Below are 25,834 nucleotides of genomic sequence, written 5' to 3' on the forward strand. Positions count from 1 at the left end.
GACCATTTGCAACGACAAACTTTAGGTAACACAACAACGCTCAGGCAAAGATCGAGAGGGCAGAGCCCCTTTTAAGGTCCTGAAGCATTCTGGGCTAATTGCAGTATTCTGCAACTGTGCGTGTGCCTGCCCTCTAAGGCCGTGCACGCGCGGGCGCGCGCGCGCCCTGCGGGGACAGTGTCTGGACCAGGAAGTGAGTCCAGCGTCTCTCAGGAGGGAGATGCCGCCGGGAACTCACTCGTTCATGGCTGCGGCCATCAGAGGGTATGTCAGGATGACGGTCCGCGGCCGTAGATGTTACATAGATGTATACCTAGAGGGGTGTCACTTCACAAATTAAAAATTCTCTTTATACCCCTAAGATGAATACCTTGAAGGGTGCTACTTTACAATCTAAAATCTCTCACTATACCACGAGATGAATTCTTTTGAGGGCTTTAGTTTCCAAAATGGGGTCACTTTTCGGAGTTTTTTAATATTTCGACATCCCAGAGCCTCTGTTTTCATGACACAGGGCAGTAATACCACCATAGTAGGCCTCAAGTGTTGCATGGTGCTCTTTAACCCCTTAATGACTGCAGATATGCCTTTTCACGGCGGTCTTTAAGTGACTTTCTTCTGGGCCGTCTCCTTTTCACGGCGGCCTAATAAGCGACCTGCACAGGTGTCCCTTTCTGGCTGGAGCCAGAGCTCCTGCTCCAACTGTAGCGATCAAAGTTTACTTCGATCACGGCCGTTTAACCCCTCAAATGCCACGGTCATTAACGACCGCTAATAATTGATTTGTTTACAGAGGGAGGGAGCTCCCTCTGTCATTCATCGGCGGCCTGCAAATGCAATTGCGAGCATCCGATGGGATGCCATGGCAGCCAAGGGCCTAACAAACGCCCCCAGGTCTGCCCTGGCTATATACCTATTAGGCCCAAAAATCCAATAGTTGCTCCTGAGGCCTGTGTTTCAGTCCAGTAGCACACTAGGGCCACATGTGGGATATTTAAAAAAACTAAAGAATAAGGGCAATAAATATTCAGTTGCATTTCTCTGGTAAAACCTTCAGTGTTAGGGTATGTTCACACGCTTAGCAAAAAACATCTGGAAATACGGGAAAACAGCTCCTGATTTTCAGACTTTTTTAAGCCACTCAGGATTTTCGCTGCGTTTTTTGCTGCGTTTTTACGGCCATTTTTGGAGCTTTTTTCTATAGAGTCTATGAAAAACGGCTGCAAAAACGGCTCAAGAAGTGACCTGCACTTCCTTTTCATGGCCGTTTTTTACTCGGCCGTTTATCAAAACCGCCGCGTAAAAAAACGGCCTATCGGAACAGGACACCGTTTTTCCCATTGAACTCAATGGGCAGATGTTTGGCTTTTCAAATTTTCTTGAAAATGTGAGAAAATGATGCTAAACTTATTAGCCTTGTGACATCCTAGAAAAATGAAAGGAAGTTCAATAAAAAATGACAACATATATGCCAAAGTAGATATAAGGGAAATGTTAATTAGTAACTATCTTGTGTGTTATAACAATCTGTCTTACAAGCAGATAAATTTACATTTAGAAAAATGCAAATTTTTTCAATTTATCTCAAAATGTTGGTGTTTTTCACAAATAAGGAATTCATTTATTGACCAAATTTTCCCTCTCATGAAAAGGTCAATTTGTCACGAGAAAATCCCAGAATCGCTTCGATTGGCGAAAGCATTTTATAGTTATTACTATATAAAGTGAAACATGTCAGATTTAAAAAATAGGGTTCTGTCATTTAGTCCAAAATTGGCTGCGGCGGGAAGAGATTCATTTTGCCCGGCACTAACTTAACATGAAATGCAGTGCTAATTCTATGGGAGTAACTTCCAAAGAAGCACATACTTTAAGATTTGAAGATTGTGCCTTTTTATTCAATGATGACAATTGTCATGTATTACTATTTGCACGAGTTGACTTTACTCGACATGTGCAGTGATATTTTTTGTTTTGTCTGATTTGTTGTCCTTGTCTATGTTAAAAATGTCAATAAAAAAATATATATTCAGCTCTGGCTAGATTTGTCACAGTATAAAGCAGGCATAACCACATATGCGGATTCCATGGAGCCGAAGATGGTAAAAAAATATGCGCTGATTTATTATAGAGCTAAGAATTCAATGATCTCATGTGATAGTGAATTATTTCTGCTGTTGCTGTCTTTTGCGCTCAGCACAGAAAATGTAAAATGTGAAAACATCACACTAAGAAATAGCTACAGTTTTATTTTATGTACATGTATACACATTGACACAAGTATAATTGCTTAAATATTTGTATATATTTATACGTATAGAGTTCACATTCCTATGTCCTAGTGATATATATATATATATATATATATATATATATATATATATATATATACACACACACAAATATACATAAACACACACACACACACAGTATTTTAGAAGGAATATTCTGGAGACATCATTTGATAAAAATCATTTTAATAAACATATTTTCTTTTCTTTGGTAATTAAATAAAAATCTGTGCAAAATATGAAGACTGGAATTCGAAATATTTGACACTAGATTGCACAGCCAAAATGTGTTATTTTATTACCTAACCATCATCTTCTGAAAATTACAGTCTGACGATGACATAAATGTTAGGAAACCCAAACAACATAAATGAGCACTTAATATGACCCCCCGCAGCCCACTAAATACACATATATTCTTTTTAGGAATCATGATTATCATAATATATGATAGTGAAATTCATTTGTTCATTTGTAGAACCTGTAGCTGAAAATAGACGAGCCTGCCATCTTAAACCATCATTCAGTGCTATTGTAAGGATCAAATACTGTAAGTATATGACAGATGTGTGAATTATCGAAGGATATATTTGGATGATAAAACTTCTAAGAATATTTACATTGAACCTGATTCTACTGGAAGTGATGGAAACCAGATATGACTCATTTTCTAGCTACATAGACACAATTTTCTAAAGTTTAAATTTATCAGGCAATAGTGATGATTATGACACAATAAGTCAGGAAAATATGGACTATCAGTACAAATGCATCCCATAATGTTTTGTGGTGTCAGCCACTAAATAGTATAGAGGGCAACATTGGCGAGCATGGGCTTGGTAAACAAATGTGACTCATTATAAATACAGTAGGCACCAACTTATTGCTTGGAATTGTGAACCAAAATGTGAAAAACCAATGTGTTTAACTCATAAACATTTTATGAATTTGTATCCTATTCTAAAGCTTTATATTGAAGCCTTACATATCAATGATTGGTACCGGTGCCTAAAGCGTGTGAATTCAGTGCAAACTTCCAAACATTCGATTTTGCATCCTGGAATTCTAAAATTTTGTGTACTTGCTTCATCTACAGACTAAAAAGAGTGATTCTTTTTAAATATCTTTGGCAAATGTTCAAAGTGGTGGATTTTTACATTCATGTTCTTTGAAACTGTACATATGAAAGAAAACTGACTTTATTATATTCCTTACATCAAGCATTGCAGTTTGTAAGCTTTATCATTCCACGTAATCAGTTGGATTGGATGAAAAAATTATTTGTGATTTTTTGGGAAGAAGAAAATGGAGAGTAATGTTCAAATAAGGCTGGGTTCACACAACCTATTTTCAGGCGTAAACGACGCGTATTATGCCTCGATTTACGCCTGAAAATAGGGCTACTATATGTCGGCAAACATCTGCCCATTCATTTGAATGGGTTTGCCGACGTACTGTGCAGACGACCTGTCATTTACGCGTCGTCGTTTGACAGCTGTCAAATGACGACGCGTAAATTGACTGCCTCGGCAAAGAAGTGCAGGGCACTTCTTTGCAACGTAATTTGAGCCGTTCTTCATTGAACTCAATGAAGAGCAGCTCAAGATTTACGAGCGTCTCAGACGCCTCGCATAATACGAGGAGGAGCATTTACGTGTGAAACGAGGCAGCTGTTTTCTCTTGAAAACAGTCTGTCTTTTCACACGTAAATGCCTGCTATCGTGTGCACATACCCTCATAGTCAAAATCTATGCCTGCATAATACTACCATACAATGGCAAATAACAGTACCATACAATGCTCATGTAATACTGTCATACAGTGTCACTATAAAAGTGCCTTATAATGAACACGAGGGCTATATTACTAAAATATATTGCTTTATATTGCCAAAATAACACCCCAGCTGGCACCATAAGGAAAGATAAAAACGAGCCACCAGGGAGAACGTTTAAAGCAGGTCACTCAGGGTGGTGGAATAACCTAAATGATGGAAGCACAAGGGCAATTGCTCCTTATGCCAACGCTATAACTATTATCTAGCAACTAAGCATTTTGATTCAACAAGAGAACTATTGTAAAATTAAGTGTAATTGCAATAGATTGTCATTCTGCATTGTCATTCAAAAAGGAAAACAATTTCAAAATATTCCAGGCCCAGCTCTGTCCATACTACATCTAAATGTGGCCCTACACTTTTGTAATAAGATGAAACCTAAAGAAAAATAAAAAAAATTCTATTTTACAAGGGGTTTTCCAGGTCATGTTAAAACAAAGGCTACAGGCAGGTTATGGGCTAAAATAAGAAAACAAAGTTCTACTAATCTAATAAATCCCCCATCGCTCCAGGAATGCTGCTCCGGTGGTCTCCACTGATCTGTTTAACTCTGCAGGAAGTAATGACGTCCCGTTTGTCTGCAGCCAATCACTGGCCTCAGGGATGACGCACAGTTCTTGCCAGAATCGCCACTGAGCCCAGTGATTGACTGCAGTCGAACATGAAGTCACTACTTCCTGTAAAAATTTACAGACCAGCGGAGACCACTGAAGCAGTAGCGCTAGAGTGGTGTGGGAATTTACTAGGCGAATATGCCTTATTTTATTATTTTATTCCATACCCTGTCTGCAGCCTGTGTTTTACATGTCCAATAAAACCCCTTTAAGCTAGGGACAATCTAGAAGTATGATTTTCATGAAAGCATTACTCTTATATCATGAATTTTATTATAGAATTGTTATTAAACCACACGTAGACAAATTAAGATCTATGCATTTCGTATACTGTATGTTGATACTATATCTCTGTAAAAATGGAGCTCCCCTTTATGTACCAAGTCCTTACTATAAAAGCTGTGTTACTTCCCTTTATTGTTAACCAATCTCTTTATCGACACAATGTGTAACATTACAATTTATCTATATATTGTTAGTTTGTGTGACATAAACCTGTTTACTTTTTACATGAAATAATTTTGGTTATTATAATAATTCTGTTATTGCATAGAAAAAAACATTTCTTTATACATAAATGGTGTCAATTTATTTTAGTAGTAGTGGATGTATTAAATACACTTCATAATATATATGTATTTATATTTGTTAGATAATAGTTTTTGCTAGTGCTAAGAGTCCTGCATAAGTCTCGTTTAGTGGACATCCCCAAAGCTGCATGTATAAAGAATGGCTAATCCAAAACTTGCTTCTATTCCTCAATGGCCTTATAGAATGACATAGGGGGCTCCCCATTGCCTTCACCTGTCCTGCGTCTATCTGTGTCTGTCAATCACAGAGAGCAGGGCGGGGGAAGGCCGATGGGCATCACCCACTGGGAACATCCCTGCAAGCCCGGTGTTTTACACTAGATTTATGCCAGGGTCTCAGTTATAATATCTGTTCTATCACGCAGTCCTTTATTAAAATACTTTTTCAGCCTAAGGTCACCACCGGCCCTTTAACTAGGGCAGTATGTGTACATAATGACAAGTTCCCTTTAACATTTTAATATTTCTCTAGCAACCAGATACTTTGCATTTTTAACTCTTTGCGCTAAAGTTAAGTTGATATACAGTTATAAATTTGGCAACATTTTTACTTCATTACCAGATGAACAAATTTCTGTATCAGGCCAATTCACAACTATACATGGTTAGTTTAAAAGATTTTCCATTAACGAACACTGGCCATAACAAAGAGCAAAAATTAAAGTTTTAATAATGTTGTCTGGAAAGAGAAACATTTCTCTATCCTGTAGGGCTGTGGCTATTGATATCAATGAAGGGCCAAATTGGAACGATCAGAGTCTGTGGTTCCCAAATAGCCGGGCTTTATTTTAAGGTGAAGGGAAATGATCTGCCTCCTGAAAAGTGTGAACAAATCTTTATAATGTTGTGTCAGATTTCCGGTAACAGAAAACAATTAGCGGGATCATGTTACATGTACCTACAACATATCAGAAGATTATTGTAACTGGATTTCCTCTAAGTAACAATGTTTTCCACTCCTATGCATTGTGCTCCATCCATGCTACCTACAACTAGATAGATATTAATAGTAATTTTGTAACAAGACCGCATTCTACTTATCCATGGCTACCGGCATAGCAGGTCTTAGAACGTGTTAATGTGGTTATGTAAATTTGACATAAAATAGCTTATCAATGTATTTGTCGGATCTAGTAAGAATATGTTCTACACTATCTGATTAAATCTTTATTTGTTCTGCAATCAATGTGCACACCGAGGTATAAATGTAGATTTTATGTTTAAGAATGTGGTCAAAAGTACTCACAGGTTATGCCCATCTCAAATATTTAAAGCATTCTGTACCAATAGGATATGCCCATTGATCCTAAGAACAAGGGTCCCATATCTTCTATTTGCAGAGCAAAGATAGCCTTGAAAGAGCAGGCTCTCTCCATTATAATCTATGGGAAATACAGAAACAGGTGAGTGAGCATGTGTTTTGTCCTAAATATATGTCTTTGGAATAAAAACCTTATGCTAAAGGAGGTTTTAAACCGGGCAATTATCGAGCAGACAAGCGTTCATAGAACGCTTGTTGCCAATAATTGCCCAATGTAAACAGGGCAGCGATCAGCAGATAAACGAGCAAATGCTCGATCAGCAGATGATCGTATAGTTTTAAAAAAAAGTTAAATATTATCGTTGTCGGCAGCACATCTCCCTGTGTAATCACGGAGACGCGCTGCCGACATGAAAATAACATATGGCGATCGGAGTAACGACTGCTCGTCCCCATCCATAGCTCCGTGTGACAGGAGCAAACAAGCGCCCATCAATGATGTCTGTACCGGCCGATTATCGGCCAGTGTAATAGGGCCTTAAGAAATATGGCTTTTCATGGATACAAAATGAAATCTGTCCTCTAATCAGCTACTAACACTAGATAAATATTCATCAATTGTGAGAAAGATTTAGTGTGTGTGTGTATATATATATATATATATATATATATATATATATATATATATATATATATTAGTGAATGGCCACTTTATTAGAGACACCTGTCCTTTCATAGTTGGAGCTTCCCTGTATGGGAATTAGACACATGAGCCTGGAGTGCAGCATTAAATCAAGTGAGCAAGTTTTCCGTGGATCAGTTTCAGAGTGAACCCAGATTAGAATGGGAAAATCGAGCAATATGAGCACCTTCAAACGAAGCATGGTCATCAGTGCTAGGCCAGCCAGCCCTGTGGGGTTTTCTCGTGCAATGGTGTCGAGCGTATACTGAGATTGGTGTGATCGAGAAAAGAAAGTGGACCTAAAGAACTTGTTGATAAAAGGAATCTGAGGAGCAATTTCAGCTGAACACTACGCTGGTGCTCCAACTAACATGTCCGAATGGACAACTTGTCGTTCTTTAGCATAAATGGGCTATGACAGCAGACAAGCAGTTTGAGTGCTACTCCTGCCTAAGGCTTCCTGCACATGACCGTGCCCATAATTACGACCCATAATTAAGGGCACGGCCAGCCGCAGACAGATGGACATTTTTACGGGCCATACTCCCATTATAAAGTATAGGAGCACAGTCCATAAAAATAAAAAAAAGGACATGTCCTATTTTGTTCGGCAGGTTTCTACGGCACGGGCAAACTCGCTACTAGATGAAGGTCTCTAATAAAGTGGCGTGCGTGCGTGTGTGTGTGTGTGTGTGTGTGCGTGCGTGCGTGCGTGCGTTTGTGTGTGTGTAATATATATATGTATATTTAATTCTTTTCTACTGAGGATGTCTTTTTGAACCTTATTGTTTTCATAGTTTATAACATTTGATCGTAAAAAAACAAAAACAAAATAAAGTCAATCACGCTTACAAAAGGAAAATAAGAAAAGGCTAGAAAAGTAATGACTTCTCTAAACATAAAAAAAATAAAAGTTCTGTCATATACATCAAACATACAAACACCACCAACCACAGCTTATGTATTAACTTCTTGAATAATTATTTTCCATAATAAATCAATTCTCCTATGCTCTGTACATTTTCCTGGTAATATACTTTTGACTTATCTTAGACAATGTGTCCATACATTAAAGCCGATGTGTAGTTCTATACAAACATTAATAAAGTGCGCATTAATTATGGCTATATGAAGAACGAACGAGAAATGTCCAGTGAGATCCTTAAATGAACACTCTATGGCAAAGTCAACTTTCAAATTGGAAAGCATGATGGATATTGCTCCAGTTGTAAACACAACTCATCCTGAAGTGAACGGCTTATTGCATAGAATTTCCAAGTGATTTCCTTTTCTGCACTCAATGCAGTGATATATTTCCGCAAAAGATGGCATTGCTGCAATGTAGGTTTCATTTGTTTGTGTTTTCTGTGCAGTCCTCCGATATTTTTTCCTCCGAGCAGCTTATCTCAGAGATTCTGTCAAGATGTTCTATCTCATGGAATCTCTCAGCCACGCATTGGGCTGTGAGTCTGGCCTCTGGGTCATGGTCCCAACATTCTGTGATGGTTTCACATATAAGCTGAATACCCTGGGAAAAGATGCATCAGTTAATACAGACTCGTGTTCAGTACTTCTATAAATCCCTGCACTTTTTACTCCTATAAAAGCACATCATTGTTTAATGTAGCAGAACGGACTTGTCATCCAAACCTGGAACTTATTACAATGAATTTTTAAGTGAATAATTAGAGAAAACACATGATATCACATAGTGTCAAATAACATGCATTTTAGTGCAATATATGTGTATAGCTTGCCGTAACCACGACATGACAGTCATAAAAATTTCAGCAGGTTTGCGGATTTCTTGCGACTATAGTGATGCGGTCTAAGTAAGCTGCGAGTTGCAGTGCATTGACTTTCATTATCTGCGATGCAGGCAGGGCGACACAGCGATTTTTGGTCGTGCGACGCCTAAGTCTTAGAGCTCTTTATATTCATTCAGAGCTGACCATAGGTAGGTTAGATAGTGCCCCATGTAGCACAAATTGGGGACCCCCCTAATGGGATAGTTGTATTGTTCCCAAATATTACAATCATACAATGCCTACATTGAATTGCTGTAAGGTTTCCAAATAACACTCCCCAATGAATTAACTACCCTTCCATAGGGATGGGCACAAAGTGTGGGATCAGGGGTGCAAGTGACAGGAACCCAGGCCATCAGGGCCAGTAATTGCCCCTTCAACTGCACAGGTCGCACCCTCCTAAGACCCTAAGACTTTATTTGCATTTACGTATGACCAAAATAAGGATTTTGATGTAAACCTTGCGTGGATCTACCATAATATACTATTTGTTAATTACATGAAAATAAATCTATGGTTTAGAAGTGCAACTTTTTTTTAAATTATTCTGAAACAGAAGTTTTTATTGTTAGAAACTTCAAATACACCAACAGAATTGTAGTCAAGAACATATATAATTTACAATACAAAACTTACCTGATGATTTAGCCAGCTATTGGAAATTTCTGGTCTACCTTTGTCTCTCAGGACATTGTCCTTCATGCTTTCAACACATGGATGCTCCCGCACTTTGGAGCCAAATGGTGGTTCATAGTCCTTAACCTCTGAAAATAAAATGTATTTGTTATTTGCCGACCACCTTCCCCACAACATATACACATCCATTTGCAAACCATTGTGGAATATTAGTGAATTACATGCGCAATCATCAGTCAGGAAAAAAACACACAGATATTTAGGTTAGATTTTGGATTATCAAATATATCCACTCATATTAAAAAAAAATCCTTTACAAATGAAACACTCTATACGATGTTATACAAGTTTGCTGCTTAGAAATGACAAACATCACATGTATGCCTACTTCAATATTTGATGGCTAATTTATGGTATGAAGTTTTCCTTTCATTAAACTGTACCTTTGGTTATAAATTAAAAGAATATATATTGCTGTATTTCCTGTAAGCTTTAACTTAATGTAGTATTTTAGCCAGGTTCTCCTTCAGCAGCACAGACCCCTTGCTGCAATCGACCTGAAACTGACTGAAAAGTATCAGCAGCAGACAGAGCCCTCAGCTCCATCACCTGCTGCTGCCATTGTAAACAATAGGGTCTTTGCAGCAGAGACTGCTTTCTGGCGAAGTATGCCTAGAAGACATAGAACAGGGCTCTATCTGCTGCTGGAGCTTTTTTTTTTTTTTTTTTTAGGTAAAATAGGATCATTCCTTATGTGTTTTATTTTTAACTACCCCTGAAACAATAGAGGGAAACAAAGTATTAAAATGTACCCCTGTTCCTTCCCCTGGTTAAACTGGATGGACATGTATCTTTTTTTCAACCGTACAATGTAGCTATGTTAATTGTTTGTCTGTCGAGATTTTATGGTGTTTTTTTTAATTATATGTTATTTTTTTTGCAATTGGTGTGGCTGAAATAACCAAACTACGGGTTAATTCCGGGTCGTATTTGATAGAATCATCAGTCCGATACGATCTGCATAACTTCACCAAGAATCCAAAGTGCCCCGATATCCCAACCACTAGAATAAAATAAATGCCATACTCACCTCCCCTGGTCTCTGTGCATCAGTCCCATAGACCAAAACATCCTCTCATGAGGCCGGCACAAAGGATACCAGCCGCTAGGAGCAAGGACGCTTCGCTTTGGAAAACCAGAGAAGGTGAGTATGGTATTTGTTCTCTTGCCTTTCTTCACCGCAGCAGCAAATGTGGCCGAAAATCTGCACCAAATTGAACATGATTTGGTGCGGACTTTCGGCTGGAATTCCCTAGGCATCATAGGGAAGCCTGCCCGAGGACATGTGATCATTTTGTAACATGGCAGCTGGAAATTTGGACCAAATTTGATTTATGTAGAATCGATTTGCTTATCTCTACGTACGTGTGTGTGTGTGTGTGTGTGTGTGAGCATGTGCGTCTGCATGCATGTGCGTATGTATAAGATTAGGTTGGTTATATTTGACAGCCCCTTGTAAAATTCTTTATTAGGGCAGTTTGTAGAGGGTGTTTTGAAAAGGACTTTACTTGACACTCATTTTAAGTGTTTAATGGGGGGAATTTATTAAGACTGTCGTTTCATACGCCATTCTTGATAGACAATGTTGGAGCAAACTCTGACGCATGTATTAAAAGGCAAAAGCCTCTTAATAAATGTTGCATTATTCTGCCAGTCCATGCACCACAATTGTGGCAGAATAACAGCGGCAATGCGGCAAACCTTCCTGTCTTCGACCAAAAAAAACCCCACACACATACTTGCCTCAGCTCTCCTCTTCACTCCGGCGCCGCTTGTACAAGTTCCTGACACTGCTTGGCGTCAGGACCTTGTACGAGTGGCGCTGAATTGATGAGCGAGGTGGAGGGGAGAAGAGAAGCGGTGAATTTAATGCATATATTTTATTTATTTTACAGTCTACTGGAAGTGGCGGGGGGGGGGGGGGGTATGGGCCCAGCGCAGACCTCTACCTTGCTACATCCCAGCGAGTGAAATCTACGCTGGTTAGGAACTGGCATGGATTTCCACTATAATTGATGCCAGTTTTCTGCCGTTAATTAGAATAAACTAGTCGAGTCATGACCCCTTTCTACACAAGTGGCGAGGGTGACGCAAAGAGGTTGATAAATTACCCCCTAAGTATTTAGGCGTTTGCACCCCTTGATGCCGTTCTGCAAACCACCAGCCCAATAAAGAACTATTGTCTGTTAATGCATGCCATTAGAAGAATGTTTGAGTGCACATCATCTAAGTATCTGCCATCATTGCGACTTACCCTGCGGTCCTTACCAAATACTCGGTTTACACCACAATAAAAAAGTTGGTATAAGAAGACAGATTTTAAAATAAGAACACAGATTTAAAAATGTAATGTAATAGACCCCATAAAGAACATCAAGACAAACAGTATAAAATGGTTTGTGGTTATCTTCCAGACACCTCTGAGATCGCAGTACAGTATTTGAATACATTTTCCGGCTTTTTAAGTGGCTTGGTATTGTAACCTTTAAATAATGTTTAGCAACAAAGCAATTTATGCATCAGGGCCTCAGGGAATATGACTTCTGTAAATATTCATACAGTCTTTTTTACTGCTAAGGAAAATACCAAGAAATAAGATAGATTCAACTCATGGTGTTTTGTAAAATCAAGACACTGTAGGGGTATTTTAAGGGCTGCTGTGTACGATACAAAGAATATTCATTTGCATCCGTATGCCATGGTTACTAATGCATTGACCTGACTTTATTTTATCTTACACCATAGCAGTACAAAAGCACAGTATAAATGATAGTGATGGGAACATGGTGCACCACTATGAGCACTATTTCTCTGTTTGAAAAGGAAATCAGATTTTAGCCTTTAAAATATCTGCACATATGCAGCACCTATCTCACTTTTGGGGAAAAAGAAGCACTTTGTGGCCCTTGTGTTTCAGTGAGTCATTAGATTTAAAGTAGTTTTTATTTTTTTAAAGTTTTCTACATTTCTAATCTTTTTTTTTATAGCAAATTTCATGCCTCACAGCCAGTCATTTCCTATGTTTAATAAATGAACAAATGGATGGAGCAATGAAGTATTTAGGAAAATAGGATAATCAAGAACTTGTAACATTTATATTTTTCTCTGTATCACAGATGAATGGTGAATTGTACTTTGCTGCACCAGAATAATGAAGGCAGAGAAGACTCATCCACATTTCACTTACCTCCAACTGCATTACAGCGGGATGTGATTTCCCATAGGACAAGTGCCATAGAATACACATCTGCTTGCTTAAATGACTCCATGTTCTCCAAATTAATTCTTGATTCAAGGACCTCTGGGGCCATATATCTAGCAGTCCCAACCTGTAGATTAAAGCATTGAGAACTTTAACAGTAAATCCAACAAACAAACATGAATTACTGTACAACAAAGCACATCGGTTAAGTGAAGCTTAAAGAGAATGTCCACACTTGAACGCCATTTTGTTTTTTTTAACTGTAAATAGGTTTATCATTCTGTAATAATTATTTTCTTCATATATCTTTATAGATTTCAGAGCTTTGTTTTCTAATAAAGACCTTCAAATCCCCTGTATTGACATAGATTTAAAAGAGGACATGCCAGCTTCCTGCAGCCACCACTAGGGGGAGCTTAGGTGCTAACCGCATACTGTTATACATGTATTCAATAAAAAGACAGTATGCACTAAGCTTCCATGCTCCCTCTAGTGGCAGTGACAGGTAGACAGCATGTTATCTGTTAAATGTTCTAAAGCTGATTTGAACTAGTTAGTGCTTTATCGCCTGACTATACTTCAATTGAACAGTCCCTATATGAAATAATTCATTTAATACACCATACACATTTCCTTGCTCTGTAAATTTGTCAGGGGTTCAGTGTTGTAGATAAAAATATAAATGCAACCTCTGCATGTTGCTTACCAGACATTGCTGTAATTGTGGCTACGCATTACCGCCATGTCTGCTAAGCAGAGAGAACAAAAAAATGAGTGTGTTGAATAAATTATTTCAGATGGGGATAGTTCAATTGAGGGGCAGTGAGGTGATAAAAACTGGCTATGTCAAATCAGCCTGGTAACATCTGTTACCTCTCTATCTATGTTATCTAGCCCCGTTTCAAAATATATTTATTAAAAGCGACGTTTTAATCTTTTTTTTGGGGCAGTGACAAATAAGAGAGCACAGTATCAGTAAAACTGTATTCCCATCAGCTACTCTCCGTGGTTTTATCCCATGAATAAAGTCATTTTTTTTATGACTCCTGTACTCAATCAATGGCGTGAGAAAATGTCTTATCAAAATGGCTGTCAACACATCAAGTCAACCGTTCTTCATTCAGAGAATTCATGTGTACCGCTGATGACATGAGGGAGAGAAGCAATGTGGTATTTGATTATCTTCCTTTCTTATATTAACAATTCACTCCGTTTTGTAAAGCATGACTTTCAGGTAAAAAGAGTAAATTAGAAATTGGCTGTATATACAATTCCCAACTCAGGATTTCAAGAAAGAACGAGTCCACTACTCACACAAATTTGCTGTACTTTGTACAAATCATGTAAATCGGCAACATCCAGTTTATGGATAATATTTACCTATACAAACACTATTACTGTTGTGTTATTTTCCAACCTACCTGTCCACTGTTGGCAAGGTCATCAACGGATAGAGATGGGTCAAGCCAAAGGGATAATCCAAAGTCACATACGCAACAGCTTAGATCATTTTTAACAAGTATATTTGAACTTTTCAAGTCTCGATGAACAATTGGGGTCTTTGGTCTTCCACAAGGTGTGTGGTCACTATGTAAGTGTGCCACACCACGAGCCAAAGAACAACCAAGCTGTAAAAGGTCCTCCCAACTAATGATGTGTTTCAATAAGTACTCTTGCAAATTGCCTTTGGAATGGAAAGCTGTAATTAGCCAATATTGTTTCCCATTATCAGTCTTCCTCTCTTCAGCGGTCAAGAACTGCAAAATATTTTCATGTTTAAGATTTATGTCAGAAAATATTTCTTTCTCCATTTTCCAGGACGCATACTCTTCATAAGGGAAAATTTTGACAGCTACGGTTTCAAACTGATCTGAAGTATTCTGCTTAAGTTTAGCCTTATACACCTCTGCAAAGCGTCCTTTTCCTACTAAAGTATCTAATTCAATGGGTAGAAGTTCAGTGTTGTGATTTAAGTTGTTGGCACACGTTGAGCTAATATCCGAGCGGTCATCATCAATCATCATGGCACAGTCATCACTGCAGTCCATATTCTGGTGTCTCAAACATTTATGGTTATTTTCCCACTTTTTGCTGAGTTTATTTTTCCTGTAGACCCGGTAACAATAAAAAACACCAATCATTGCAATTGCAATCACAACTGGAGGAAGTAGACTTGAAAGTGCCACAAATGTTGTGTCTGGCCATGCAAGGCCAGGAACTTTATTTTTTTCTGAAAAACAAAAAGAAAAACATCATGTGAATGGTCTTTATTTGTATTATGTTTATTACTTTTTAACTTGACACAAGTTTACTTAATATATAGGGCAGTGTTGATGATCTGCAGCTCTTGAATAAATAGATAATACGAAAAATTGTGTTGGGTTATTGTGTAGTCTGGTCAGAAGGGGCTTCAGGCTTGGCCTAAAAGACAGTGTGGTATTTCCAAAATAGCTCCATGCGGATAAGCAAAACGTTAAATCTTACATTTCTGCATGGAATTAGACAAAAAGGTAAAAACATTTATTTTATTTGTTTCTGCAAAAGCAGAAGCCATACGTGCAGTGGTGTTACATAGGACTGCAGGTAACATTTACTGCATTATCTGTATTCAGAGAGTTATCACTGAGTTATCTGTGGTGTTAGATAGGACTGCAGGCAACATCTATTACATTATCTGTACTCAGATTTCATGTGCAGCCCTATGTAACACCACAGATAACACACAGTAATAACTATGACATTATCTGTACTGGGTATATATGGGTCTGTTTGTGAATGTGTCTCTTTGCTTGTATATATGTGCCTTTAATGTATTTGTATATGTCCCTATCTGTGTATTTATCTGCCGGTGGGTGTGTGTGTGTGTGTGTGTGTGTGTGTGTGTGTGTGTGTGTGTGTGTGTGTGTATGTGTGTATATGTCTGTACGTCTATATATTTACCTGTATGTATATATTCCAGATGTGTGTATGTATATTTGCCTGTATGTCTAAATATCTGTCTTTACGTATGTACAGTATACAGTGAAGGAAATAAGTATTTTATCCCTTGCTGATTTTGTAAGTTTGCCCACTGTCAAAGACATGAACAGTCTAGAATTTTTAGGCTAGGTTAATTTTACCAGTGAGAGATAGATTATATTTAAAAAAAACCAGAAAATCACATTGTCAAAATTATATATATTTATTTGCATTGTGCACAGAGAAATAAGTATTTGATCCCTTTGGCAAACAAGACTTAATACTTGGTGGCAAAACCCTTGTTGGCAAGCACAGCAGTCAGACGTTTGTTTGTAGTTGATGATGAGGTTTGCACACAGTTAGATGGAATTTTGGCCCACTCCTCTTTGCAGATCATCTGTAAATCATTTCGATTTCGAGGCTGTCGCTTGGCAACTCGGATCTTCAGCTCCCTCCATAAGTTTTCGATGGGATTAAGGTCTGGAGACTGGCTAGGCCACTCCATGACCTTAATGTGCTTCTTTTTGAGCCACTCCTTTGTTGCCTTGGCTGTATGTTTCGGGTAATTGTGGTGCTGGAAGACCCAGCCACGAGCCATTTTTAATGTCCTGGTGGAGGGAAGGAGGTTGTCAATCAAGATTTGACGGTACATGGCTCCATCCATTCTCCCATTGATGCGGTGAAGTAGTCCTGTGCCCTTAGCAGAGAAACACCCCCAAAACATAATGTTTCCACCTCCATTCTTGACAGTGGGGACGGTTTTCTTTGGGTCATAGGCAGCATTTCTCTTCCTCCAAACACGGCGAGTTGAGTTAATGCCAAAGAGCTCAATTTTAGTCTCATCTGACCACAGCACCTTCTCCCAATCACTCTCAGAATCATCCAGATGTTCATTTGCAAACTTCAGACGGGCCTGTACATGTGCCTTCTTGAGCAGGGGGACCTTGCGGGCACTGCAGGATTTTAATCCATTACGGCGTAATGTGTTACCAATGGTTTTCTTGGTGACTGTGGTCCCAGCTGCCTTGAGATCATTAACAAGTTCCCCCCGTGTAGTTTTCGGCTGAGCTCTCACCTTCCTCAGGATCAAGGATACCCCACGAGGTGAGATTTTGCATGGAGCCCCAGATCGATGTTGATTGACAGTCATTTTGTATGTCTTCCATTTTCTTACTATTGCACCAACAGTTGTCTCCTTCTCACCCAGCGTCTTACTTATGGTTTTGTAGCCCATTCCAGCCTTGTGCAGGTCTATGATCTTGTCCCTGACATCCTTAGAAAGCTCTTTGGTCTTGCCCATGTTGTAGAGGTTAGAGTCAGACTGATTAATTGAGTCTGTGGACAGTAGTCTTTTATATAGGTGACCATTTAAGACAGCTGTCTTTAATGCAGGCACCAAGTTGATTTTGAGCGTGTAACTGGTCTGGAGGAGGCTGAACTCTTAATGGTTGGTAGGGGATCAAATACTTATTTCTCAGTGCACAATGCAAATAAATATATATAATTTTGACTATGTGATTTTCTTTTTTTTTTTTTTTTATATATATAATCTATCTCTCACTGGTAAAATTAACCTAGCCTAAAAATTCTAGACTGTTCATTTCTTTGACAGTGGGCAAAATTACAAAATCAGCAAGGGATGAAATAGTTATTTCCTTCACTGTATATGTTCCAGTATGTGCGTGTCTATATATGTGGTTAATTTTTGGTTTGTGTAGGGGGCAATAGAGAGTCCCGCACAGGGTGCCATCCAACCTAAGGCCAGCCCTGCTTATAATGCATCTTCTAAAGTAAATGTCACAGGGGATTCCAAATACTACACTAAAACAGCCTTTGCATTACAGTACCTCTATGTCAACTGTTTTGGTGACAATCAAAGGTTTAGCATTAGAAATGGGGTGATGATGAGTTATTAAAACCAAGATGAATGACAAAAATGTAGACAATGAACAAGAAACACAAATATTACAGAACAGTAAAAGAAAAAAAATTGTAAAGCTTGTACCATCTTCCCATAAAAACTCGGAATTACATTCGTCTGCACTGCAGGAGCACATAAACATTATTCCTTCAGCACTCTCTTTTTCTTTCATGATGCATTCTTTATTGTTATAGTCATCAAGCTTGTAACCATGAACAGGTTGTGTGCGGTCATGGCACAGCGTTTCTTCAGTTACGTGAGTACCGTTATTCCTCCTTGAAACGAAAATTAAGAAATGCTATAATGCACCTTAAAAAGAAGTAAGTGTATAATGCTGATAAAATGTATTCATCATCACAAATTACTAAATATAATATAAAATGTAAAAGTATACTTATCGAAATTCACAATACTTAGAACACCTTTTTACAGTTTGCTTATAGAATTGATCTACATAATAATACGGAGCAGCGGTTGACTCTGCTTTAGCAGGTCGTCTTAAAGATGCCCTAAAACGTAGAGCAAAGTCAAGTCACAGATGCTCTTTAAAGAGTCCCAAGCACCTATTTAAAGAAATAGCCCCCCTTCTTTCTCCACACAACTACAGTGGAGACAAGAAACCAAAACATACTTCGCTTGCACTCCACCCTTCAGTTCTGTTACAGCTGTACTATTGTTAACTACTGCTGACAACGACCGTATTTTCCCAATACCTCCGATATATACATTTGCCAAAAAAAGTTTACATTGGATAAAAAAAATGTATCTTTCCAAAAAGAATAGCCTATTACCTTGTTTTCCACAGCAACACAAAAAATTTTAACTTTTCAGTACACCTTAAACAATGGATGTCTATGAACAGACATACTGTATTACCAGTGGCATAGCTATAGGTGTCACAGCCATCACAATTGCCTCTTGGCCTTGAAGCCAGGACCACATCTACCCAGTTACTGTAGTAACTGGGGCCTATGTAGTAATCTACACGGGCCCCTGTTACTACAGTTACAGTATACTTACCAACCTCGCTCCTACGTAAAGTCCGGTGGCATTGCTTAGTGCCGATGCAATCACATTTTGACGCTGATTGGCACTGCGTCCGAAGATGAAAAATGCTCGGCTCAGGAGCGAGTATGATAAGTCTAAGTATACTGTTTGCTGGGCCCCATGTATAATCCTATAAAGGGTAATAATGTCTGCTGGGCCCTGCATTTAAGCCTATCATGCGTAATACTGTCCGCTGAACCCAGTATCTAAGCCTAGCATGTGTCATACTGACTATTAAATTGTGGTGTCTAATTGTATCCAGTGGCGGAGCTATAGAAGTCGTAGCCTTATAGATATGCGGTCTCCAAATACACACACACACACACACACACACACACACAAACATATATCTATTGCCCCTGATGTCTTAAGACCTTAGCATCGCTCCTGGCTGATTGTGCTGCATCGATGGGCTACTTTGGAGACCCAGTGATGCAACTGAAAGCCATCGGCCATGAAGAGAAGTTGAGGGGGCCAACAAGGACTCTTGCATCAGGGCGCATAAACCTTTAGCTACGTCTAATTACTGTATGGCATACAATTGCATATGTTTTTTGAATATAGTTGGCTATAGGTCTACTGTACGTCTGTCAGAAGGAAAAAATAAATAAATAAATACCTATTCCTCAATTGTTTTTAGAAAATCTATCAATGAACACGGCCTATTGACATATAGTATCAGGTGTCAAATTATAATACATTTGTATAATAAATATAGCCAGGTTCACACATTGGCCAAATCTGCACCACTACTAGACTAAACCGCAGAAAAAAAGGCATGTAAATACTGAAACTAAAATGTTTAAAGTCAATGGAAAAGTTTTTAGTCTACGTTGACCTTTGTAACAAAGTTAGTTCCATTGCATTTAAAATAAAAAAGAAGTAACTTTGCAAATAGTTAAAAATGTCCTATCGATTTGAGTCTGCAGCTCCTATGCAAATGTTTGTGTCACCATGGTGACAGACTACAAACTCTGTAGTCTAATCTTGCAGCCATACTCTCTTTATGTACGTTAGCAAGTAGAGGATGAATGGAAAAGAGAAAACAAAAACAGTAAGTTAATAAAATTAATTGATGGAAAAAGAAACTCAGCCTTACCATATTCCAACGCATACCTCCCCATGTTTTTCACATATTGAGGTTCTTTCACAACTGCTTATACAATTAGGCTCCTTAAGCTTACATGGTGAAGTCAAATTATCACAATATATGCATAGTTGTCGCAGATTGACACCATCTACAGCACTATTTGAAACACTGGTTATATCTAGAAAAACAAAAACAACAAAAGAAGAGTTATATACATACACAGACATATATACATACATACACACACACATACAATATACAAAAAAAAAGCAAAAAAACAATGTTCAGTAAAAACATAACATTGTGCATAATTCCATTAAAACCAATCAACACTTTGTACGAGTGAAATCAAATCTGGCCTCTAGTAGTCTGTTTGTGGGAATGTTTATTGTACACAACCGTAAAAGGGTTGCCCCCTATGGCAAACCCTTTTTTCACTAGAAAGGTCCACCAACGTTAAGCTAATCCCATGGAAGCAAGTGTTTAATTTCTTTACAGTGCCACCACAGAGAAAATCAAGCATTGCACATGTCCCATTAAAATTACTGGACAATATGTAATGTACAGACAAGACACACTCTTTGTAGCCACAGGATTAGGGCTGAGGTTTCTGAACAGGAGATCTTACTCTATTAACTAATAAGATATCTATAAAAAATATTTTTTGTTTTTGTTTGTTTTTTAGAAACCAGACAACCCCTTTAACCCCTTAATGACCGCGCCTGAAAAGACCTTAATGACCAGATAAATTTTTCTCGGTGATGCGATCAAAGAGGGGAATTCCCTTTGATCATGCCGTGGTCACGGACCGAGGCAATCAAACGGTTAAACAGCTGGGGTCCGAATGTTTTCCGACCCCAGCTGTATTCAGAAGGCTGCTCTAAGATCAGGAGCTGTTAGTTACAGCTCCTGCTTAGAGAATGAGCGCTCACAGAAGCGTTCATCAGCCTGATCTACAGCGACGCCAAAAGAGGAAAGAAAAGGAATACCAATATACAAGCAATGTTGACATGCTATTAATAAGATGAAATTAAAGAGGATCTGTCACTAGGTCATATAAGCTGAACTGATTAACTGACCTGAATAGCACCGTCTCTGCTGTTTTTTTTTCCTGGACCCCCCCTGTTCGAGATATGGCCTACTGTTGTGTTGGCTCCCTATAGGCTATTTTAATGTTGTTAGCCAACAGGGTGGAGCAAGCTTCCATGTCTCTGATGCTGACCAATCAGCGCGAGGCAGTGTGACGGTAGTTCACTCCCTGTTGGCTAACTACAGCAAAATCACATAGAGGGAGCCAACAGAATAGTGGGCGACATGTCTGGAACAGGGGTGTTCAGGCAGATAATAAAAACAGTGCTGTAATCAGGAAGACAACGCTATTCAGGTCAGTTAACCAATTCATGACCTAGTGACAAGTCCTCGTTAAATATTATGTAAAGCAGCCATCTTTGCCTTGATAATCTGCTCGGCACAACTGCAGCCACATATAAGACGACTGCTTAGAAGCCTTCCACCATAGACACTTTTACATGCTTTCTACGTTTGCTAAAATATGTTTAAAATGGTGTTATACAAAATCGAGGAAAACAAAAGCATTGAATTACTTTCTAATAGTGTTGCTTTCTGTCGTGGGACTTCACTGGGTAATTTTTTTTTATGGTTTGGTGTGGATTTCTGATGATATTCTGAAAAAAAAAAAAAAAGAACATTAATTTAATTGCTCACACACAACTATACTTTAGGGGTTTCTGTTACGCACTACATTTTATATTATTTATTTACAATATTAGAAGCAAGGGACTTTATTTCATAATAGTTTTAACACTACAATCCACTGACACCCACATGTGAACTGTGTATGTATATCGCAGGAATTACATCCTTTGTTTTCTACATTAATTTATTAAAGACATTATTAATATTATACTGCAAGCCTTCAAATACATTGAAAAATGCATTGAGGTCACTTGTAGATTTTTTTGGTCATACATAACCTACATAATTCATGACCTATTCAATCGTACCTGTAAAAGTTTGTCTCTGGCGGTGAGGTGTGATAGAAGGGTGAGCAAATGATGGGGCTAGGGAGTATGAGGTTGATGGTGGGCATTTGGGGGCAAAGGGGCCCCATAAGAGAACAGCCCTGTAACACGACAACCTAAGTTTCTCTATCTTTGGGAGTTCTTATCTTGAAAATGTAGAATGTACATCTTTTTCAGAAATCTCAGTGAACGAGTTGTATTTAGAAAATCGTTTTCAAAGAACAAATAATAATCTTTATTTATACTGTATAGCGCCAATATATTTCAAAGCGCTTTACATTTCAGTGGTCGGCTACAATGTAGAAGAAATGTGAAATTTAATGTACTTGTAATTTGCGCATGTACTAGGGGCTGCTTTTGGCATCCCTAATATCAAAGACTATTGCAGGAGGCCTACATTACCCCATGGGCATTAAATTGCATAGGTAGAATGTAATGCTTTAGCTTTGAACTGTAAATGTTGTCATGTAAAAAGGGAAATAAAATAAACTGAATGCAAACGTTTAGAAGTAAAATATGTCATTTGTATTGAGAACCTGAGTCATGACAAATGGTCAATGTTGTTTCACAAATGGAATAAAACCGTATGACCTCAACTGCTTAAATCCCATAGAAATAAACTTACTTTTATCAAATGTAAAATCTTGGTTACAAAGATCTTCATTACAAGCACACATAAACAGAGTTTCTCCACGTGTCTTTATTTTTTTCATGTGACATGTTGAGAAGTTGTAATCATTTAACTTGTGTCCATACAGCGGAAACAGGGGGTTGTGACATAGTGTTTCCTCCGTTACGGAAGAACCAATACTTCTCCTTTAAAAGAAAGAAACCAAAAAGACAAAACACATTACAAATATGACAATGCTATAACTAAAGCACAAGCTCGCCCCAGGTAATGACTAGGGGGCTAGTAACCCCTGCTCTGCACCAGATATTTGCTAAGGTCTCGCCCATTAACATTGATAAGTCAAAGGCACAGTCACACTGAACATTTTCCTCATGACCAAAATCAAATTGTGCCTCTCTCTACGCAGTCCAAAGTCTTCTCAGCTGACTCTATGCTGTCCAAATAGATTTTGATTCACTTCAAGGATGGTATTCATCCCACTCTTTTGGAGCCATGCACCACAATCAGTGCAGCTCCGAGATCTGGAAACAATGGACCTCCAATATCAGCTGATCAAACATTATACTAGCAGCTGTAATGAGCATAATTATAGGGGGTGCAAAGGAAGCACATGGTCCCGGATGTCTGTGGGAGCCGGCTCTACAATCAAATTTGATCATTCACATTTTAACCACGTGACGCTCATATACACAAATACGTTTATTTTTTATATCCTTGATGCTAGAACGGTGTATGCATTAAATACAAGCAATATTATCACAATAAATAATCTTCATAAGGTGTAAGAGTACTAATAAAATATATATCATAAAAAATTAATTATATATACCGGTATAAACACTTACCACAAGGTCACACAGACTTCGTCAGCATATTCACAATAGGCACTTTTGTCGCAGCTAGTTTTGCAATTTCCTTTGCTTTCTCTGCATGTGGCATTTAGAACATCACAAAAGGCACATAGTGTATTCGAAGGCTGGTTCATCATGAAGCTGGCATCATCTGCACAAGAAAATAGGAGCACATTAAACATTTCATTACTCCACTTCTTAGTTCTCAGTCTAATATAATAATAAAAATTCTAGTCCATATTTCCTGCAGGGTTTGTCATATATCCATTCTACCTTCATTGGTTTGGGAGTCCTCAGGCTCTGTTCACCTCAAGTTATGGAAACATGTTCGGCGAATACGTCGGGAGAAATGTACTGGTGTATTCGCCAAACAAAGCCATGATATAGGTTACCATATGCCATACAGTGGCATATATCAAACATTGGCCCACATGCAAAAAAAAATAAAATAAATAAGCTTATATACCGAAATTACCTCCTCAGTGGATGCTCAAAGGACACTGTTTAGCATATTTGCTAGGGGGTATCTCCTGGGGCATACACTGAATGAACACATCACACGTGGTGTGAACATAACCTTAGGGAGATGGTTGGTGGTTGATGGGTCCTAGTAACAGGCTTTGGCCCCATCCAGTACCAGTATAACTGGTACCTGTTAATTTATTACTAAAATTTGTGGTTATATACGGATGTAGCCATCTTTATCTGGACTCTGATAACTTGACTGATATCACACAACAAAAGCCATTGAAAAAGTCATTGAAAAAGGATCTTGCCACTGTGTATGTAATGCATTAAAGGTCAAGATAAAGACGACTACATCTGTAAATAGTGTTAGAAAAGCTGAACATATGCAGTGCTCCTACTCAACAGCATGACTAGAATTCAAAGGACTCCATAGGAAAATAATGGAAGCCCCCACCCCAACTTTGTTCACAGTAAATGCAACCAAAGTAATGCAAACAGCAGTAAATCCACAGGTCTAGCTACAGGTGAGCTGGCGCAGAATGTACCCCGAGTGCTGGGTGCCAGGGGGGTGAACACAGGTATAACTACAGGTGAGCTGGCGCAGAATGTACCCCGAGTGCTGGGTGCCAGGGGGTGCCCACAGGCCTAGCTACAGGTGAGCTGGCGCATAATGTACCCCGAGTGCTGGGTGCCAGGGGGGTGCCCACAGGTCTAGCTACAGGTGAGCTGGCGCAGAATGTACTCCGAGTGCTGGGTGCCAGGGGGGTGCCCACAGGTTTAGCTACAGGTGAGCAGGCGCAGAATATACCCTGAGTGCTGGGTGCCAGGGGGGTGCCCGCATGCCATTTTGCCTTGCTTTGAGTTATATTGGTCACTTATCTTACATTGAATAATAATAAAAAAAAGAAGAAGAACCAAAGAAAAAGACTCTTTAGAATATTCCTATTTATGGTCAACACAAACTTCCTTATTATAAAACCGGATTTTACGGCCTATGATTTATTTCACAATACAGTGATCTGTGAAGACTGGGAACAGTTAGCGTTACATATTTTGTGCTTTGTAAATGTCACATTTCTATCTAAGCGGTGTTAGAACCTCCACGCTGAGAGTTAAATGGTGCGTAAGCAATGCTGATTTACTACTTCCATGAGGCAATATAAACATAATCTGGGAAAAGACATACTTTCCACCAAGCACTAAATATTACAGTTTGATGATCTGCACAGACATTTACCAACCATAAATGTGAAGGAATTAAATGTCAGCACGCTGAAACTGTATACTAATGAGGTGAATGTTACAGAAACATCTCTGGTGACATTTGATATTGGTCTCACATTTCCTGTTAGCTACTGCATCAGACTGAGAGTGATACGAGGGTCACGGGACCATGCACCGCTGTTCTACAATACAGCTGCAAATCTGTGATAAGCCACATAAACAAGCACCACAAAGGAGCTATTATCACAAAAGTAAAGGCGACCAAACAAAACAAAAAAATCTGGGAAGCAGATAAATATTGTGCAACTAAAAACAATAGACGATTCTGCAGTTACCATATATTTTAAATTTTCTAAACACTTTGCCCTAAGTTCAGTTCCAGTCAGAAAATATTTTGTACAAAAATGTATGCAGATACAATATATTGCTTACAAAAAGGAGAAATTTCCCATAGTAACCAATCACAGCACTACGGTCATTACCTACCCTGCACTAGAAAAATAAAAGCTCGACTCTGGTTGGTCTCTTCTACTTTTATTCTTCATTATTTTTCCTTCATAAAGCCTTTAATATATTGTTTTATGGCTGTGAAATGTTACATTTCCCTTTTGGCAGTAGAAA

At 38.5% G+C, this 25,834-nt stretch overlaps 1 protein-coding gene across 1 annotated transcript in view; it reads right to left on the bottom strand.

Annotated features, from left to right (window-relative positions):
- Positions 1–2,497: 2,497 nt before the first annotated feature.
- The window catches only part of TGFBR2 (transforming growth factor beta receptor 2), a 78,515-nt gene continuing 55,178 nt past the window's right edge, over positions 2,498–25,834 (bottom strand). The window contains exons 2-10 of the mRNA XM_075827177.1: positions 23,516–23,672; positions 22,665–22,855; positions 21,602–21,682; positions 20,007–20,175; positions 17,945–18,135; positions 14,403–15,211; positions 12,967–13,108; positions 9,720–9,847; positions 2,498–8,803 (exon numbers count right to left, since the gene is read on the bottom strand). Of these exons, the coding sequence (XP_075683292.1) occupies positions 8,624–8,803; positions 9,720–9,847; positions 12,967–13,108; positions 14,403–15,211; positions 17,945–18,135; positions 20,007–20,175; positions 21,602–21,682; positions 22,665–22,855; positions 23,516–23,672 (2,048 nt within the window). The 3' untranslated portion in view covers positions 2,498–8,623. The remainder of the gene's footprint in view (positions 8,804–9,719; positions 9,848–12,966; positions 13,109–14,402; positions 15,212–17,944; positions 18,136–20,006; positions 20,176–21,601; positions 21,683–22,664; positions 22,856–23,515; positions 23,673–25,834) is intronic.

Source organism: Rhinoderma darwinii, chromosome 5 (genome assembly GCF_050947455.1).
Source record: "Rhinoderma darwinii isolate aRhiDar2 chromosome 5, aRhiDar2.hap1, whole genome shotgun sequence".
Lineage (NCBI taxonomy): Eukaryota > Metazoa > Chordata > Amphibia > Anura > Rhinodermatidae > Rhinoderma > Rhinoderma darwinii.